The sequence below is a fragment of the Sinohyriopsis cumingii genome, chromosome 2 (genome assembly GCF_028554795.1).
Source record: "Sinohyriopsis cumingii isolate HCF-2022 chromosome 2, ASM2855479v2, whole genome shotgun sequence".
Taxonomy (NCBI): domain Eukaryota; kingdom Metazoa; phylum Mollusca; class Bivalvia; order Unionida; family Unionidae; genus Sinohyriopsis; species Sinohyriopsis cumingii.
This window is the reverse complement of record NC_142962.1, coordinates 11,944,199-11,964,073: the sequence shown is the minus strand read 5'-3', so window position 1 is coordinate 11,964,073 and position 19,875 is coordinate 11,944,199. Positions and strand designations below refer to the sequence as shown.

Here is a 19,875-nt window from a genome sequence, read left to right as displayed (position 1 = left end):
CGCAAACTAAATGTGACAGTATCCTTGCATGGAGGGCTTTAAGATTGGTACAAAAAGATGCCACTCTGCCTTTACCCCATTACCTCATAGAGTGTATGGCTTTTTAGCCCTTCGATATACATGTAGCCAAGTTACACAGTGCAGTGCACTATAAATAGAACACCTGTTACATATTCGACTCCATACACATAGGCCTGCCTAGTCACTGTTAAGCAGTATACTATATTATGTTTAACTTCAATTCTGACCATTTTACATTTTCAGTACACATATATTACATATAGAAAGATTTAAGAGTAATATCTGATCATTATAACTGCATAATTATTTTTCATGGATGAATTTTTTATGGGCTTTTAAATCTTGAGAGAACTCATTCAACGTTATATCTGTGAAGTCAAGTGACCAACCGTAGCTGTTTCTCATACCTGAAATTTACAAGTTCTCTGTCTGCGTCTACATCACTAGATCATCTGAATTTGATAATTTATAAAACATAATTGCTGCCTACATCAATATCAGAGCTTTTACCTAAGTTATTAAAGCTTTCATAGTTGTGATTCTAATCATGAAAACTCAAGTAAATACTGAATGAAATCCACGTTGAGAATACAACCCAGTTACTTTAAATAGCAGATTTCTACCAGATCTTACACAGCGACCACGTGATCTGACATAATGGTTATTCACACCAATGAATGTGGTATCTAATAGGGGGTTTTCCACAAAGGTGGCACTATGAAAACATACTCAAAATGGCTGATGTTTACTGCAGGCATTAAAAGGTGCTTCCATGAGAATGGTATAGGGGTTCAAAAGGCATTTCCATGAGAATGGAGTAGAAGCGTCAAAAGGTGCTTGCATGAGGTTATGGGTTAAATGTGGCTAATATTGCCCCATATGCCAACCTGCATGTCTTAAGGGGCAACTGATGGAGGCATCTGATAGCCCTTTTTGCTGTGAGCTGCATCCCATTCTAATGTTCCAGTTGAATAGCTCTTGGAGTTTGTAAAATGTTATTTGAAGGATTGTATCCATTTTTGTCTTGAGCTTTGTTTTGTTTGCCTTAATAGGGATAGCTAAACTTCCTGGACACTATATAGCTAAGACTGTGCTGATGTGCCTGTTTTTTGTGTGCCTTAATAGGGATATTTCCTGGGCACTATATAGCTAGGACTGTGCTGATGTGCCTGTTTTTTGTGTGCCTTAATAGGGATAGCTAAACTTCCTGGGCACTATATAGCTAAGACTGTGCTGATGTGCCTGTTTTGTGTGCCTTAATAGGGATAGCTAAACTTCCTGGACACTATATAGCTAAGACTGTGCTGATGTGCCTGTTTTTTGTGTGCCTTAATAGGGATGGCTAAACTTCCTGGGCACTATATAGCTAAGATTGTGCTGATTTGCCTGTTTTGTGTGCCTTAATAGGGATATTTCCTGGGCACTATATAGCTAGGACTGTGCTGATGTGCCTGTTTTGTGTGCCTTAATAGGGATATTTCCTGGGCACTATATAGCTAGGACTGTGCTGATGTGCCTGTTTTGTGTGCCTTAATAGGGATATTTCCTGGGCACTATATAGCTAGGACTGTGCTGATGTGCCTGTTTTGTGTGCCTTAATAGGGATAGCTAAACTTCCTGGGCACTATATAGCTAGGACTATGCTGATGTACCATTAAACTTGATGCATTTATTAATACTGGAAAATTATTTAAAACATTATTTAAATTTGACTGAATGCATCCTGATTTGCTATTTCAAATTTGTATAAATGGTGCTGACTTGCAATCAGATATGGCACCATCATTAAAAAAGAGGAAAACTATGAAATGACTTATTAAAAACTGCTTTACCAAATTTAAACAATATTGGCAGAACATATCTTGGCATAAAGGCTTTTGAACTGAATCGAAATTATGCCAGTCTGCAATAAAATATTGCCAATGTTACTAAAAACAGAAAAAAATTCAACTTGAAATGACTTATGAAAAATTACTTATCAGAATTTGTCCAAATTTGACACAAAACATTCTTAGCTGAAGGACTTTCACGTATTTGCACAATTTCTCTTGACACAAATGAAATATACTAAAATAATCAACCGTTTAATGAACTTGTTCTCAAACACCAATCAACTGAATTTGACCACATTTTACAGATAGCATTTGGTCACAAAGGACTTTCAAACTGGTACAAATTATGTGTATCAAATATGGTTGATAAGAGTCTAAAAATAGAAAAGCATAACATAACTTCTTCAAAACTGCTTAGCAGAAGACATTTCCAAATTTAGACAAATGATGCCAATCTAATGTCAAATATAGCTGCCATTACTAAAATAGAAAACACCAAAAGAACTTTATATTAAAATGAAGCTTACTTTGGAGCTACGCCATCGTCTCCCATAGACGGATGGATGCCAAGATTAAAATGAAGAAATAAACATGACAGAATTACACCAACTTAACATTCTCGCATAAAGGACTTTTAGTATAAGGCAAATTATGCTAATTTGCTATCAAATATGGATGAAGATTTTTAAAAACTTTTGAAAAAAAGTACCTTTCTGACCCAGATTTCTTGGTCAACTGATCTTGTATTTTGTTGTTAGGCAAAATCGGCAGGTCTAGGGCCCACTAGGGCATCTTGTTACAAGAATATTCCCCTCTTTTTAATAAAGATAATAGGCATTTTACTTCCCAAGCCCAAGAAAGATACAAAGGTTATGTGTTTATCAATCAAATAAATTGATGAATCATGTTTTCTAACCATTATTGAACTAAATGGAATAATGGGTGGCAAACATGAGATTCTATCGTCTTTACATGTGGATCATTTTATACTGAGACAAACATTCATCGACAAGACTTTTTTGTGGTTATGCATATACCACAGGATTTTTTAAAAAATGGTTATGCATATGATGTTGAGAATTTTTTGTGGTTATGTATATTATACATGATTTTTCTAGTGGTTATGCATATTCCACAGGATTTTTCTTGTGGTTATGTATATTTCACAGGATTTTTCTTAAGAATATGCATATTCCACAGGATTATTCTTGCGGTTATGCATATTCCACAGAATTGTTCTTGTGATTATGCATATTCCACATTACAATCCTATTGTTATGCATATTCTGCATGATTTTTCTTGTGGTTATGCATATTCCACATTATTGTTCTTGTGGTTATGCATATTCCACATGATTTTTCTTGTGATTATGCATATTGCACAGGATTATTCTTGTGGTTATGCATATTCCACATTATAATCCTATTGTTATGCATATTCCACATGATTGTTCTTGCAGTTATGCATATTCCACAAGATTGTTCTTGTGGTTATGCATATTCCACATGATTATTCTTGTGGTTATGCATGTTCCACAGGAACTTTCTTGTGGTTATTTATATTCCACATGATTTTTCTTGTGATTATGCATATTCTACATGATTGTTCTTGTGATTATGCATATTCCACATGATTTTTCTTGTGGTTATATATATTCCACATGATTTTTCTTGTGGTTATGTATATTTCACATGATTTTTCTTGTGCTTATGCATATTTTACATGATTTTTCTTGTGTTTATGCATATCTCACATGATTTTTCTTGTGATTATGCATATTCCACATGATTTTTCTTGTAGTTATGTATATTTCACATGATTGTTCTTGTGGTTATGCATATCCCACATGATTTTTCTATGATCATGTGTATTCCACATGATTTTTCTTGTGGTTATGTATATTTCACACGATTTTTCTTGTGGTTATGCATATTCCAAAGGATTTTTCTTGTGTTTATGCATATTCCACAGGATTTTTCTTGTGATTATGCATATCCCACATGATTTTTCTTGTGATTATGCATATTCCACAGGATTTTACTTGTGTTTATGCATATTCCACAGGATTTTTCTTGTGATTATGCATATCCCACATGATTTTTCTTGTGGTTATGTATATTCCACAAGATTTTTCTTTCAATTTTGCATATCCCATGTGATTTTTCTTGTGATTATGCATATTCCACATGATTTTTCTTGTGATTATGCATATTTCACATGATGTTTCTTGTGGTTATGTATATTTCACAGGATGTTTCTTGTGGTTATGCATATCCCACATGATTTTTCTTGTGATTATGCATATCCCACATGATTATTCTTGGGATTATGCATATTCCACATGATTTTTGTTGTGGTTATGTATATTTCACAGGATGTTTCTTGTGATTATGCATATTTCACATGATGTTTCTTGTGGTTATGTATATTTCACAGGATGTTTCTTGTGGTTATGCATATCCCACATGATTTTTCTTGTGATTATGCATATCCCACATGATTATTCTTGGGATTATGCATATTCCACATGATTTTTGTTGTGGTTATGTATATTTCACAGGATGTTTCTTGTGATTATGCATATCCCACATGATTTTTCTTGTGGTTATGTATATTTCACAGGATGTTTCTTGTGATTATGCATATCCCACATGATTTTCCTTGTGATTATGCATATTCCACATGATTTTTCTTGTGATTATGCATATTCCACATGATTTTTCTTGTGATTATGTATATTCCACAGGATTTGTCTTGTGTTTATGCATATTCTACATGATTTTTCTTGTTGTTATGTATATTCCATGTGATTTTTCTTGTGGTTATGCATATTTCACAGGATTTTTCTTGTGGTTATGTATATTCCACAGGATTTGTCTTGTGTTTATGCATATTCTACATGATTTTTCTTGCTGTTATGTATATTCCATGGGATTTGTCTTGTGGTTATGCATATTTCACAGGATTTGTCTTGTGGTTATGCATATTTCACAGGATTTTTCTTGTGGTTATGCATATTGTACATGATTTTTCTTGTGGTTATGCATATTCCACAGGACTTTGTTGTTTATGCATATTTCACAGGATTTTTCTTGTTATGCATATTCCACAGGATAATTCTTGCAGTTATGTATATTCCATAGGATTTTTCTTGTGGTTATGTATATTCCACAGGATTTTTCTTAAGGTTATGCATATTCCACATGATTATTCTTGTGGTTATGCATATTTCACATGATTGTTCTTGTGTTTATGCATATCCCACATGATTTTTCTTGTGATTATGCATATTCCACATGATTTTGCTTGTGGTTATGTATATTTCACAGGATTTTTCTTGTGTTTATGTATATCCCACATGATTGTTCTTGTGTTTATGCATATCCCACATGATTTTTCTTGTGATTATGCGTATTCCACATGATTTTTCTTGTGGTTATGTATATTTCACATGATTGTTCTTGTGATTATGTATATTTCACATGATTTTTCTTGTGGTTATGCATATTCCACATGATTGTTCTTGTGGTTATGTATATTTCACATGATTTTTCTTGTGTTTATGCATATCCCACATGATTGTTCATGTGTTTATTGCATATCCCACATGATTTTTCTTGTGATTATGCATATTCCACATTATTTTTCTTGTGTTTATGCATATTCCACAGGATTTTTCTTGTGATTATGCATATTCCACATGATTTTTCTTGTGATTATTCTTATTCTACATGATTTTTCTTGTGATTATGTATATTTCAAAGGATGTTTCTTGTGGTTATGCATATTCTACATGATTTTTTGTGATTATGCATATTCCACAGGATTTTTCTTGTTTATGCATATTCCACAGGATTTTTCTTGTTTATGCATATTCTACATGATTTTTTATTATTGTTATGTATATTTCCACATTATTTGTCTTGTGGTTATTTATATTCCACATGATTGTTCTCGTGGTTATGCATATTCTTCATGATATTTGTTGTTGTTATGTATATTCCACATTATTTGTCTAGTGGTTATGCATATTCTACATGATTGTTCTTGTGGTTATGCATATTCTACATGATATTTGTTGTTGTTATGTATATTCCACAGGATTTTTCTTGTTGTTCTGTATATTCCACATGATTTTTCTTGTGGTTATGTATATTCCACAGGATTTTTCTTGTGGTTATGCATATTCTACATGATATTTGTTGTTGTTATGTATATTCCACATTATTTGTCTTGTGGTTATGCATATTCTACATGATTGATCATGTGGTTATGCATATTCTACATGATATTTGTTGTTGTTATGTATATTCCACAGGATTTTTCTTGTGGTTATTTATATTCCACAGGATTTTTCTTGTGGTTATGCATATTCCACAGGATTTTTCTTGTGGTTATGCATATCCCACATGATCTTTTTGCTATGGTTATGCATATTTTTGATGTTATGTGTATTCCACAAGTTTTTGTTATTGTTATTATGCAAAAAGAGTTTACTCTTTGTTTCAGAATCAGAAAATTCCAGTGAAGCAGATGATGAGGAAACAAAAGTGAAAGAAATTTGAGTGACAGCTTTGTAGTTAGCATCCTAACTTTGATCACATGTGAATTAGTTTTGCAATTCTGATTTATATGTGTCTTGGGAATTTGCATCTATCTTTCCGTAATTCTTTTTGGCATACACTTGTACCTGTTGTTTATAGATTGTAATTAACAATGTTTACTTTATATTGTGACTAATGATGCCATTTGTTGTCTTTTCATATTGTTTAATTTGTAATATTTTTTCAGCTGTCCTGTGATAAAAAATTCAGATATATTGTGATAGAACTGCTTTCTCTCTCTCTCTTTCTCTCTCTCTCTCTCTCTCTCTCTCTCTCTCTCTCTCTCTCTCTCTCTCTATATATATATATATATATATATATATATATATATATATATATACATATATTGACAAGTATCAGATTTTGACCCAAACACATATACATGCCTTTTTGTAACTGGATTTTTAATTTTATCTGCCTTTAGTTTTGAACTCTAAGATTATACAAAGGGAAATAGATATTACTGTAACTTACCTTGTCTGATAACAGGAAGAGAGGAAGAGGAATGAAAAATACTTTCTTTTTGAACTGGAGATGCATGAAAGCCAAGTTCGTCTGAGCATTGCTTAGTAAGGCAGCTCCTTTAGGGAATTTGTTTTGCAACTATTGAAGCATTCATCATTCTAACATCCATACTTTGCTCAAAAAGTTGTATGTATAATGGACACATACAGTGTAAGAGTGCTGCATGGTGCAAGGTTGGGACATATGTTGAGCAGCTGACTTCCCAGTTTCTGGACCAATCCATGTATTTTACATAATTATTTACATTTGTACAGAAAGCGTATATGCTCTCATATCAGTGTTTACAAGTAGCTATGAGTGAAGATTGGAAACTCTACCGAATTCTCAGATATCACCCATTCCCTATTAAATTCCAAATGAAGCTGCCAGTGATTGGAGAGGAAAGGAAAAGTGGCCATAATTTATGGGTTATAAATTACAGCTGTACTTGTACCTGCCTTGGAGATTTTAGTTGACTGTAACTGTATTCTGCTGCAAGAGACATATTTTCTTCAACTCCTATTCTAAGTTAAAATTTTAAATTGGAATTAAATTTATACCAATGGAACAACCAGTTTCAGTCCTCATATATAATTTTGTCAAAACTGATAGAAACAAGAGGATACTTTCAGTGAAAAGATGTACATGTATTATTTCCAACCATATGTGAGACATCATCTCAGATTTAAATGACTAAAACTGGGCAAATGTACATTGTTTTCCTTGAAAATATGGTGGCAGTACATTTTTCCATGTCTGTGAATTCTACAGATATAAGCTTTATTATTGTATCATTGTTACAGAATTTTTGTATCATTGGTACATAATTTTTCAAGTGGTTTACAGAGTCAGAAATATAATTTTTTTTTAATTTAAAAAATTATCACTTTTACTTCTCATTATCAAAATATACTGCTCCAAAAGGGTCAAATAAATGAATGTATTGTTCGAGGATAAAAGAGTGAAGCAATGTGGTTTACAAAATATGTACTGTAGCAAGTTATCTTTGCTGTCTTTATAAATAGTTCCCAAAGCTAAGCCTGTTAAATGATAGAGACCACACTAGGTCAGTGTTTGTCTAATGGCACAGTAAAAATGGAGAAACAATCTGATAAGAACAGAGGGTGGTGGGTGGGTGTTCTTTAGGGAATGATATTGTTATAGGCTAAAGAAGAAAGGTCAATGACCTTATGATCTTAAAAAAGATTGTAATATGTCAGGAAGAGTTATAGGGAGGATAGAAAAATCTGAGAAAATCTAGATGTTAAGTCATTATAAGAGAGTCCACGGTAAGATCTAGACCTTAGGTCAGTATAAGAGAGTCCATGGTAAGATCTAGACTGGGTTGCATGTTTCATTATTTGGTGGCAGTGATGGGATTATTTTTTGTAAAGTAGCCGCAAACCCTGGGAAACCTTATAAGTCAACGAAAATGGTGCAATCACAGACAATCGTCAATGATGGATACACAAGAAAGAAAAAATCATGAAATCTTGAACTGGAACGTGAAATTGAAGTAAGCGTCTGCAGGACTCTCGGAATTTAACATCAAATGACACCATCAAGATCCCGTGAAAGAAATCAAGCTCCACAAAGATTAGAATTTTAGGAACAAAATAAACTGAAACAGCTACTGGTAACATGGTAACACCACAAACATTCTATGGTACCACACCATCGATGGATTTTCAAGCGCACATTAGTACGTGTGCTGGGATAAACAAATGGACTCAAGAAGAGAAAGGGCTGTATCTGGCATTGAGTCTCAAGGGTTAGGCCTAACAGCTAAGTTATCTGGAAGTTCAGGTTATGACAGGCTCATGGATTTGATAGAAAGAAGGTTCATGCCAAAAAAGCAAAATGGAAATTTACAGAGTACAGCTATAAAGCTGCCTTAGAAGGGAACATGAAACACTCCCAGAATTGGGACAAGCAATACACTGACTCGCTTCCCAAGCATAACCCAAGGCGCCAGAAGAATTACTCAAAATACTGGCAAAGGAGCAATTTATCAATTCTTTAACTGACAGTGAATTTAGGTTAAGAATACAACAGGCACATCCTAAAACCGTTGATGGAGCAATTCAGATTGGAGTAGAACTAGAGGCCTTTGATAGAGTTGAACTTCAGTGAAAAGATTTGGGAAGATATGCATGAAACGTGACAATGTCTGATACCGGACTAAGTAATATCCAGGAACTTAAGAGAGAGGTAGCAGAACTCAAAGGATTTGAAGGAAAAATCTGCAGGGAAAAACAGAACGAAGCGAAGATCTCGTTACAAGTGCAGAGAAATAAGGCATTTCAAAAGAAGTAAGCCCAGACAGAAAACTAGGTTGGGCCTACCCCATGGGCCAAGGGTGGGACTGTTATTCCAGAGCCTAAGGAATATAACTGGTTGTGCAACAATGAAAGATGCTGGGAATTGTACCTTCCTGGATCTGTACACGGAATGGGTGTCACCTTAATAGACACAGTTGCTATGGTTATCATGATAGTAAAGGGTGTCTGTGAGAGGATGGCAAAGGAATATCGACTTAGGTTACATTAGGTTACTGGGAGTGTTGTGTGCAGATGGGAAACCACTAAAAGCAGTTGTAAAAGGAAGATTTACCTTGTCGTTCAGAGGGGAATGCCACGAGTATTGCGTTATCATTGCAACATGGGCTGGACAACAGAAGGAGTGTTAAGATTGGATTTCCTTGAAAAAGTAGGAAGCAAAATTGGATCACAGTTTGACTATTGGGGACACCATTTTGTCATATGATGTGATTAAATCAAATTTGATGGAATGTGCTAGAGTTGTGTTATCAGAAACAATATTGATCCCTGCAAGGCACAAAATGAACATTCCTTATAAATTACAAACAGTAGGGAATTACCACTTGTTTGGTTCAACCGGGATTGTGGAATCAGAGGAACAATTTATTGAAAATAAGCAAGTTCTGGTGGGAAAAGTACTTATTAGGGCTACATACGATGATTTAATTCCTTTAAGGATTATGAATGTTACTGATGAAACAAAAGTTGTCCATGCTGGAACTATTTTGGGCCTTTATGTACCAGTGGATGTTGATGACAATGATGTGGATGATTTATTAGTTCAAAATAGAAACAATCCAAATGCCTGAACACCTGTGAAAGTTATATCAAGAAACGAAAAAGGGTCTTACATTGGCCCAATGCAAGAAAGTTGACCAACTTCTATGTATGTTCTCAGGTTTATTTGCTAAATCAAAAGATGACCTTGGCAGAACCAATCAAATACATCACAAGATCAATACAGGGGATGCAAGACCAGTAAAACAACGTTATGTATAATTCCGATTCATGCAAGAGGTATCTTTGTTGACTTTGTAAATAGTTCCCAAAGCTAGCCTGTTAAGTGATAGGGATCACACTAGGTGTTTGTCTGTTGGTGCTGTAATAATGGAGAAACAATCTGATAGGAACAGAGGGTGGTGGGTGGGTGTTCTTTAGGGAATTATGTTGTTATGGGCTTAAGAAGTAAGGTCAATGACCTTAGATGGATCAAGTTTATTTAACTATGCTCTCAGTCATGAAGGAATTCAAACAAGCATACCAAGTTTTCACATCTCCAATGTGTCAATTTTTTGTGGAGCAAACGCTTTCAGGGCTTAAATAACCAAATTAGTAGGACCAAATAAAAGGTTTTTGCTATTAACCATTCTGCTCCCTAATTTACAATACCTGTGATGAGAGCCAAAAACGACGGCAACTAATAAACACACAGTAAATCATTGCTCTACCATATGTACTTGCTTATAAATCTATGTACTCACTTATAAATCTATGTACTCACTTATAAATATATGTACTTACTTATAAATCTATGTACTAGCTTATAAATCTGGTCAAACTGCAAACAAAGATCCTTCTCTGCCTTAACATAATGCAGCTGCAGATCAGGGTCTGTGTTGTTTGTTTTACTGATTACTCCTAATAAACTGCATGTGTCCAAATGTGTTGGTGCATTATGCAACAGCAGATCTGGGTCTATGTAGTTTGAAGTTGAGCAAGTGTATATGATTTTTAATGTCCACAGATTTAATATGAAATGAGGGAAGTGAGTGCAGTTTAGTCATTTTATACAGAGTTTATTCTGCAAACTGCATAGATCCAGATCTACTAGTGCTTTATACAATGGCAGATCTGGGTCTGTGCAGTTAAACTCAACTTATAAGTGAGTTTATCTCATATATTATTTGCCAGATCACACAGCAATTTGATAGATTTTGATTATGTTCAGACGAATAATTCACCAGTACATAATCTGATCAGGAACCATGATGACAACCATTTTGCTTCTTTTCATTTTTGTTAGTTGGTTGCATGACTTTGTTTTCAGTACTAGAAAATAATCATCAAACAGTTAATTCAGAATAATTGGCAGCTGACTGATGGTTCCCTACCAGTGTTTGGCCCATGAAATTCCTGCTACATGAAATATTCCCATTACTGGCAGTTATTATTGCATGACATCTTGGACACATTTTGCATAGGGTCACATGCTGTGCAAAGAAAGTTTTTCTATATGTTCCTTGGGGATATAAACTTCTTTCATGAATATTCAAAATAGGTTAATTTGTCTTCTCGGCTTTCTTTGTTTATTTGTTCTAAATTTTGCTGTTACTATTGTAGGGTTTAATGCCATATTTCAGCACAAGATAGGCTATACATGGTGGCCAGTATAAATGGTGGAGTAAGAATCCGGGATCACCCCAGAAAGAACCACCGACCCTTGAGAAGCTACTGGCAAGCTTTCTCACTTACCCATATTGGCCAAACCCATAACTTGAACCCACACAGACAGAGGTGAGATGGTAATGATCCATAACGGTGAGCGCTTTAGACCACTCAGGGTCCCTCTTTTGCATTTTATGCTAAGTTACTTACATGGAGTAAATCATTAGAGACACTGAAAAATTAAAATTCATTTGTACTGTATATACACAATGTACCTAGTTGTACTGTATATATACAATGTACCTGGTTGGAGCATGCTGTTTTAAATTTTCTATTATATCCATATATATATTTATAGCCTATTATCAATGCTCAGTGTGTGCATGTGTGTGGGTGGGTGGGTGTAACTATGTACTTTGAATTTAAATATGCATATAATAGTGGTCCACAGGGAGGATTAGTTCCATGTGACTAATTCTGTTGCCCTCTTTAAATAAAGTCATATTATTATTATTATTATTATTATTATTATTATTATTATTGATATTATTAACTGAACAATCAATATGTGTTAAATGTATAGTTCATTTTATTCAGTATAATTTTGTGATACAGAATAATGTCAATATAAGTAGTTCAAGTTTAAGGCTTGATTTACTTGCAAGCAGTGTAGAACACATTTATGAACTTGGAAGCTAAGACATCTTAGTGACACATTTCTGGCATATAATTTTTGTGACGTGATTTCATTCTGGTGCAGTTGCTTGTGTTACAGTTTTGGCACATAATGTTACAGTTTTGGCACATAATGTTCTAAATAAATTATTAGAGCATTTTACGTCACATTTACGGCAAACAATACTTTCTTCTGGCATCTAGAGTTTGTATACCAAATGTGGGTCAGAACTGTACCACATGTGGCACACTCCTATACACATGTAGCAATGTTTCAAAAAAAAATTCTGTTAATAGCAAATGGTGTACTAAAAGTGTTCAAGAATTTGTGGCACACTTCTGGCAATGTATCTACCACAATTTACCACAACCTTGCAACACACTTTTCATTTCTGTTACAGTAGTCCCAGCTAGTAGAACTTGAGATTAAAGGATTATTCTCAAGTACATTTCCAATTCATCATTTGAACTTCCATATATCATTTGAATTTCCATGAATACATCATTTGAATTTCCATGAATACATCATTTGAACTTCCATATATCATTTCATTTTCCATTCTATGATTACAAATTGATGCACAAGAAATGGCAATTCAAAAAGCCAAATGCTTAGAAAAGGCAATTCAAAAAGCAAGATTCTTAGAAACACTTTTTCAAAATAAATGTATAAATGACTTACAGTGTTTCCTCCTAAAAACAAGAAAAGCCCAGTTGAATAAAGTTCTAGTGACTGGTGTTAGGTGTATTAAAAGTACAAGTATGTAAATAAATCATTATCAAATTGAAGTCATCATCATCATTGGCGACTCGGTCTCGAAAGACCATGTGAATAGCGCCCTTGGGGTGTTGTCTTGAAGTACACGTGTGTATATCATAAATAGTACAGTACAACTTTGTTCAAGCAGATGTTGTCTGGATTTTAGGTTAATTCTTGTCTACAGAGTGTGGAGATTTTGTCAAATTTTTACATCCAAACTACCACTGATCTCATATTTCATGTCCCTTAACTCATTAACCCTGGCGCCGTGTTTACATGGCAAGAGGTAGTAGCCTACTGCCGAGCTCTGTAGCGTCAAGGTCATGTATGATACACTATAGTGGGTGGTATTATAGAAAGGTAGACAGATGTAGCTTTACAATGGTACCAAATAATCTGGATGTTCTATTTGCACTACAAAATACAGAGGGAAAAACCTAATTTTTTGGACCTGTTTTTTTTCCACCCAAAATCCGCCTGTGGTTGGAATCTGATTTTATGTCCGGAATTTAGACTTTTTGGCTTGATATCTAAGGCAGACCAGTCTGAACTGCACACAGACAGGTGAACCTTTGCAAAAAGTAGGATAAGGTGGGCATTTGGAATAAAGAGTGATCTCGATGCAAAAATGATGGGTCTGTTAAGCAAAGAAAAAAGAAAAAAGAACTCCAACTTTTACCCTTCTGCTCAGTGCGAGCAAAATAACCAATGAAAAATTATGTTTCTAACACAACTAGGCATTAGGCTAATGGAAAATCTCTTGAAAGTCGATGTATTAGGATGTATTCAGAAATAGTCCCCAAAATGTGTTTCCTACTTGCATTTCAGGCGAAAACGACAGAAACCTCCAGGGGTTAATGAGTTAAATGGCTTGGATAACAAGGTTCTGTAAAAATTATTCAATTAGATTGTTGTATATATATTTGTTAAAATATCTGTCAAATGAGCACATGAGTAAACTGAGTGTGAGTAAGACAGGTTATTTACTTTTTTATATGTTGACCATACTACAGCATATTGATTTTGAGATCAAAAGACCCAAGGGTTATGTTACTGTGACCTGATATCTTGACAAACTTTGCAGATGGCTTCCACTTGGGTAAGGCAAAAGTGTATTCATTTGGGGATCTATAAACATGTTGTCAGGATACATATCACCATTGCTTGATTCTTTATATAATTTCTATTTAATTTTCCTGAAAATGGAGATCATCATACAGTCATTAAATTTAGAAAATGATAAAAGTTTTAAGCATATCATCGCCATCATCTTGTTTTCTTGAAACTGATTAAAATTTCAACATAATGTCTCTTTATGATATTATTTATCTAACAAGTAGACGATGTTTATTACCAATTACATTCACTGGTCCATATAACTACTCAGTTCTGTATTAAAAATGGACTCTTCCATAACTCCACGCTCCACAACCATCATGGTGGATTGTATGTACACAGACCACTTTTTTCAACATGTATTGAACAAGTAGTGTTGCTCTGTATGTCAGTACAAATGGTGTTGAATCGTTCATGCACAAAACGAATTCGTTAATTGTATCTACATTACAAGAAGCTGACCTCCGGTGCAGATATCATTCATGAATTAACTAAAGTAATGTATTTGTAATGCACCAGGTAATATTATAAATTTCACAAAAAAAGATATTTACATAGAGGAAGAAATTCAATGATTGCTTTTTGGTTGTACAATTATTCATATTTTTGTTGTGCATGCAAAATAAAATTATCCAGGTTGTTGAGAAGATGTTTCGATCTACAAGTGTGTGTGTGTGTGTGTGTGTCTGTATTTTCAGGATTGTATTGAAGGATCAAGTTTGGTGATATAACTTGGCACAGGGGCAAGAATCTAATGAACTTATCTGTATTTTAGGGGTGAGTCACTTCCCTTGGATGAAGATATAGCCAGTTTTTTTGAGCAGCCATTTAACAAAATGTAATTTACAACACAGTATTGTAAATTGGTGATTATTATTAATATAAGTAATAATAAGTTTTTTTCTGACTATTAAAATTGGTACATGTATTATCATTCATTATTTAATATTGACCCTTTTTATAAATTTATATTTCTTCTTTTTTGTAAGTATACAAGTTACATAGGTATACTTAGGTCTGTAGGTCTTTTACCAAGTTAGATTAGTCTTGGACCAAGCTAAATTAGTCGTAAAACTTACGTTAGTAAAATATTTTGTTGTACAAACTGCGCTGCTGAATGGTTGAAAAAATGAGCCTGGCTCAACACCCTAAAATCACATAATTTACAGGTCTGCCAAGCTTGGAATCTTCCAGCCTTCCAACAATGATTTTTCCTCTGATTTCCAATATTTCCTTCTTACATCTCAGCTCCAGGAATCGAGATGTACAGAATATTCAGATATCAAATAAAAGTGAAAGGCAAAATTATTCTTGATTTTGTATTTTAGAAAATTCAGCATATAAATCAGTTAATGTTGAGAAAAAGGTCTCAAGTTGGCAGACCTAATCAGTTGCCCCTGAACAAATGTAAATACATGTATAATTTTTGTTTAGAATGATGTAATGATAGAATTAATTGTATAGTACTCAGAGAACAATGTGACTTTTATGTATTCAGAGAACAATGTGACTTTTTGTATTCAAATATCAATTTTACTTTTTGCTTTCAGTAGGGATACATCATTTTTACTTCTGTCTGGTTGTAATTTGACCTCCATTTATCTAAGTTCATAATTAAACGTACTATTTCCTGTATCCTATTTCTTTTTTTTCTCTTTGTTTGATATTAAGGGATGAAACAATTGGATATACAAATATATATATATATATATATATATATATATATATATATATATATATATATATATATATATATATATGTGTGTGTGTGTGTGTGTGTGTGTGTGTATATATATATATATATATATATTGTATTATCTAGACATAGATAAAGGAAAGGGCTTGAATTGATAGCTAGGCAATAAGTATGGTTATTTAGAAGAGCAGACTTGTCTCCCTTGAATGACATCAAGAAAAATGAAAGTTTGTCCTGAAAATTTGGGTGATTTTGTAATTATTTCTCTATTTATACACCAGAATGATTTGAGAAGACTTGTTTTTATCCATTTGATTTGCCAGGCAGCAAGTATGTATCAGTTCCTTTAATTATAACATACACTGTAAACAATAGATTATAGCGTTTTGTAAAAAGGTCATGTGGCTGATCATTAGAGAAGAGTTCCTTTTATCTCAAACACACCTGTAACAGAAATCTAGCAAGTTATTTTTAACCTTATCTAGACCAGACAGCTGGCTTAGCAGTTTCATTGGGACAGCAAAATGACTAGGAAGTTTTATTTGACAGCAAAATGACTAGGCAGTTTCATTGGACAGCAAAATGACCAGGGAGAAGAATGCTCAGTTACCTCCTCTGACTATTTTAGGACTTGAAAACAGCCATTCCCTATACTTTTGCAGATTTACAAATATTATGTTTCATTAAAATGTGATTGATTAAAAGTTAAAATAGAAATATATTCTCAATTTGTCAAAACCTGCTTCAGAAAGTATATACATTATCATATCTGCACTAGAAAATTAGAGACTAACTTTGATATTAATTACAAGACAGAAGTAACAGACTTTGACAGTGTATTGTGAAATAAAGGATTGAGAGTTGAATAAAACTTGGGGCATTTATGAAATTGAAGCCTGTGGTACATATCAGTGCAAACTAAAGGTGTTGATATGTATACTTTAGCAAGATCTCAGATTATACAACTTTCAAAACACAAATCATTACAAACTTAACATGAGCCATTTTTCTCTCAAATTTGTGGACTTGCCTTCAAGAGCACCATTCAAATTTAAGCTTGCCCATGGCAATCGGATCTTCATTTGTCCAGTCATGCTTCCCATTCAACTCTATACATTTGAATGAGTTGGACACATAATCATTCAAAGATGTATCGGGTACCATATTGGTCATCCAATATCTTGAAGGTCAAGGTTACAGGTCAATATTTTCAGTTTAAACTTTAAAGCCATTTGAAAATAATGATCCTATCCATAATGCCATGGTTATAGGTCAATAATTTAGCTTTTTAATCCTTTCCATTCCATACCTTACAAGTCTGTTTGAAATGAAGGGATGGAACTTGGTTTTCATCATCACTAAAAGATGTTGTGTACCACATGGATCCTATATTCAGACTCAAGGTTACAGGTCATTGTTTTAGATTTTGGTCAGATTTCCTTCTATTCTACAACTTAAGAGCTGTTTGAAATAAATGATGAAAATTTGTAGATTTGTACAAAGTCATTACATATTTTGGGAGTGCTATATTGAATGTCAAAGTCACAGATCCATGTTTTAAAGGATTAGAAGGGGGGGGCTGCTGATTTATGACTGAAAAAACATTTTAGGTACAGGAATGAATATACTGGTTGATAACTAATTTGTTCTGCAAATCAAAACATTGTCAAAAAGAGTTTCTGTAAATGGGGTTGCTTGGTTGCGAAAGTGTTAGACTCGTATCTAAGTGTCATATATTGGATACACACCCAGGCTATGTCAGTTGCCTCAGTGTGTCCTTGTGTAGTCACTAATAGATTTGTACCACATGATAAATAATGTGTTACTGTTAAAAGCCAACCAAGCAACAAAAAAACTTTTGCAGTGCACAACCTCTGTGTGAATTGTAAATACATCTAAAAGTACAGCTTTGACTTAAGGATTTTTGTACTAAAAAAACAAATGAGGAATTTTTTGAATTTTTCTTAATACATTAGAGTCTTGTCAATCTTTCCCAGTATTAACTGGCCATCATGGATAATGCATATTTTCTACCCCTAACTGTGTGTTCTTATAAGTGTATGTTTGATATTTCATAATGTCATCATAACTATGTGATACAACAAAACTACTTGGTTTTAAGACTTTTAAAAAAATTATTTTGTTTATAGTCTGTGATGATTCTTTATCTTTTGACATGTTTTTGTCCTTGTTTTGAAATAAACTTTCTTTATGATACAATATTCTGTGTTTAATTTACCCACTCCCATTTGGACAGATGTTTTCTGATGTGATGTGATTTGGATTTTTAATGTAGCTTTAACAATTTTTCAGTCATATCGCTACAATGTCTGCAATGTGGCAGTTTATAGTGATGTCTAGCACTGGGGCATCATGCCACAGACATGTAGCATGATGTCCCACCCAGTCACATTATCCTGACGCCAAGCCGACCAGTCCTAACACTAACCTCTTAATGCTGAGCGCCAAGCAAGGCAGCTGTTAGTTTTGTACCATTTGGACAGAAGAATTTGATTTATTAGTTTCATTGTTATTTTGTGTCTGTTTTTGTTTGATGTACGAGGAAAGAAATATTTATGACCGTCATCTGAAATTAATTTAAATTCAAATTAATCTTTTAAATTTAATTTAAATTTAATGTACCTTTTAGTAATATTTTAGTAATAAATGGGAAAATACTTATTTTAATCAAAGTTTATCCATGGAATACATATATACAGTAGCAGTACTCCATTTTTAGGACTTTTCTTTCAGGAATGCAAAAGTTCCAATTTGCACAGGGCACAAATATTTTATAAAGAAAGTGTGTTACTTTGTGTCTTTTTGTGTGAAGACAACAGGCAATTTGATTCCTAAGCCCAAGAAAGGTACTGAATTTCTGTGCTTGAAAATTATCATTGTCATGTGTTTATCAATCAAATAAACTGGTCAACTGTATTTTATAGCCATTATAGAAATAATAATTGATCATTTCACCAACTTCTTGGTAACACAAGGCTATTGATCAAGATTGATCAAATGTTGTATTTGCTAAATTATTGACATGTTTAACTAATTAGATGCCAGGTCATATCATTAATATGTGCAACTGTCACTCGCATACCTGTCAAGTAATAGACACATGTTCATACGTTATTATATGCAACACATGCACCCTTTGCACTTTTCATAATGTAATCAGGGGTTTTAAAGTCTATGCAGCAGATGTCAGTGTTTATTTTAGACTGTAAAAAATAATGTTATTGTGTCTGTATTCAGAGATTTCCAACATTCTGTATTTTTTCATTCAGAAAAAGATCTCTCACAATCTATATTGCTGTGAGGCAAGGTAATTAGTTGATGAATAACTACTTTCAGATTTGGGAAGCAGATCCCACCAGTACTAATTATCTGGTTGATAATATCCAGCCAGTAGCTACAAAAGCTCCTTTTCTGGCAATCGTTTGTTAATACAGGCACACACTCATCAGGCAGCATGCAATAATCCTCAAACTCATTTTTAAGTGCTTCATGTTCCAGGTGTGGAGCGACTCAAAAACGTAAGTGTTGCTACTAGTAAACAAATAGCTATGTGCAAGGTATTTTGGATATCATGGTCTCATTATTTATATCTTTCCCCCATAAACTCATAGATATTACATCAGGAGCTGTCCAAAAATTGAAATCTATAAATTAAAATATCACCAAAGTAGCAGTCCAGAAGTTTACACCTTGTAAGCTGGTGATCATTTCTATTAAAATTGCATATCTGGTATTTGAAAACTTACGAATTTGCTATATGGTGTGCTGATTTGGGTCAAAAAGTTGATATAAATTTGTAGTGTAACATATTTTTGAGCCATGAGAATGAAATCATTAGGCATCTGTACTACTTCTGTCATGATGGCAATGCAACTTCCTGTTAAAAATCTGACCCACTTAAGTCAAAACTTAATTTCCTGCAAGGCACATCAGCTAAAA

At 33.6% G+C, this 19,875-nt stretch overlaps 1 protein-coding gene across 4 annotated transcripts in view; it reads left to right on the top strand.

Annotated features, from left to right (window-relative positions):
- Positions 1-6,710, top strand: part of LOC149804339 (uncharacterized) — an 88,042-nt gene extending 81,332 nt beyond the window's left edge. For all 4 annotated transcript variants that reach the window (XM_089932563.1, XM_089932572.1, XM_089932550.1 and 1 more), the window contains exon 15: positions 6,364-6,710. In XM_089932563.1, the coding sequence (XP_089788689.1) occupies positions 6,364-6,419 (56 nt within the window). In that variant the 3' untranslated portion in view covers positions 6,420-6,710. The remainder of the gene's footprint in view (positions 1-6,363) is intronic.
- Positions 6,711-19,875: the final 13,165 nt, after the last annotated feature.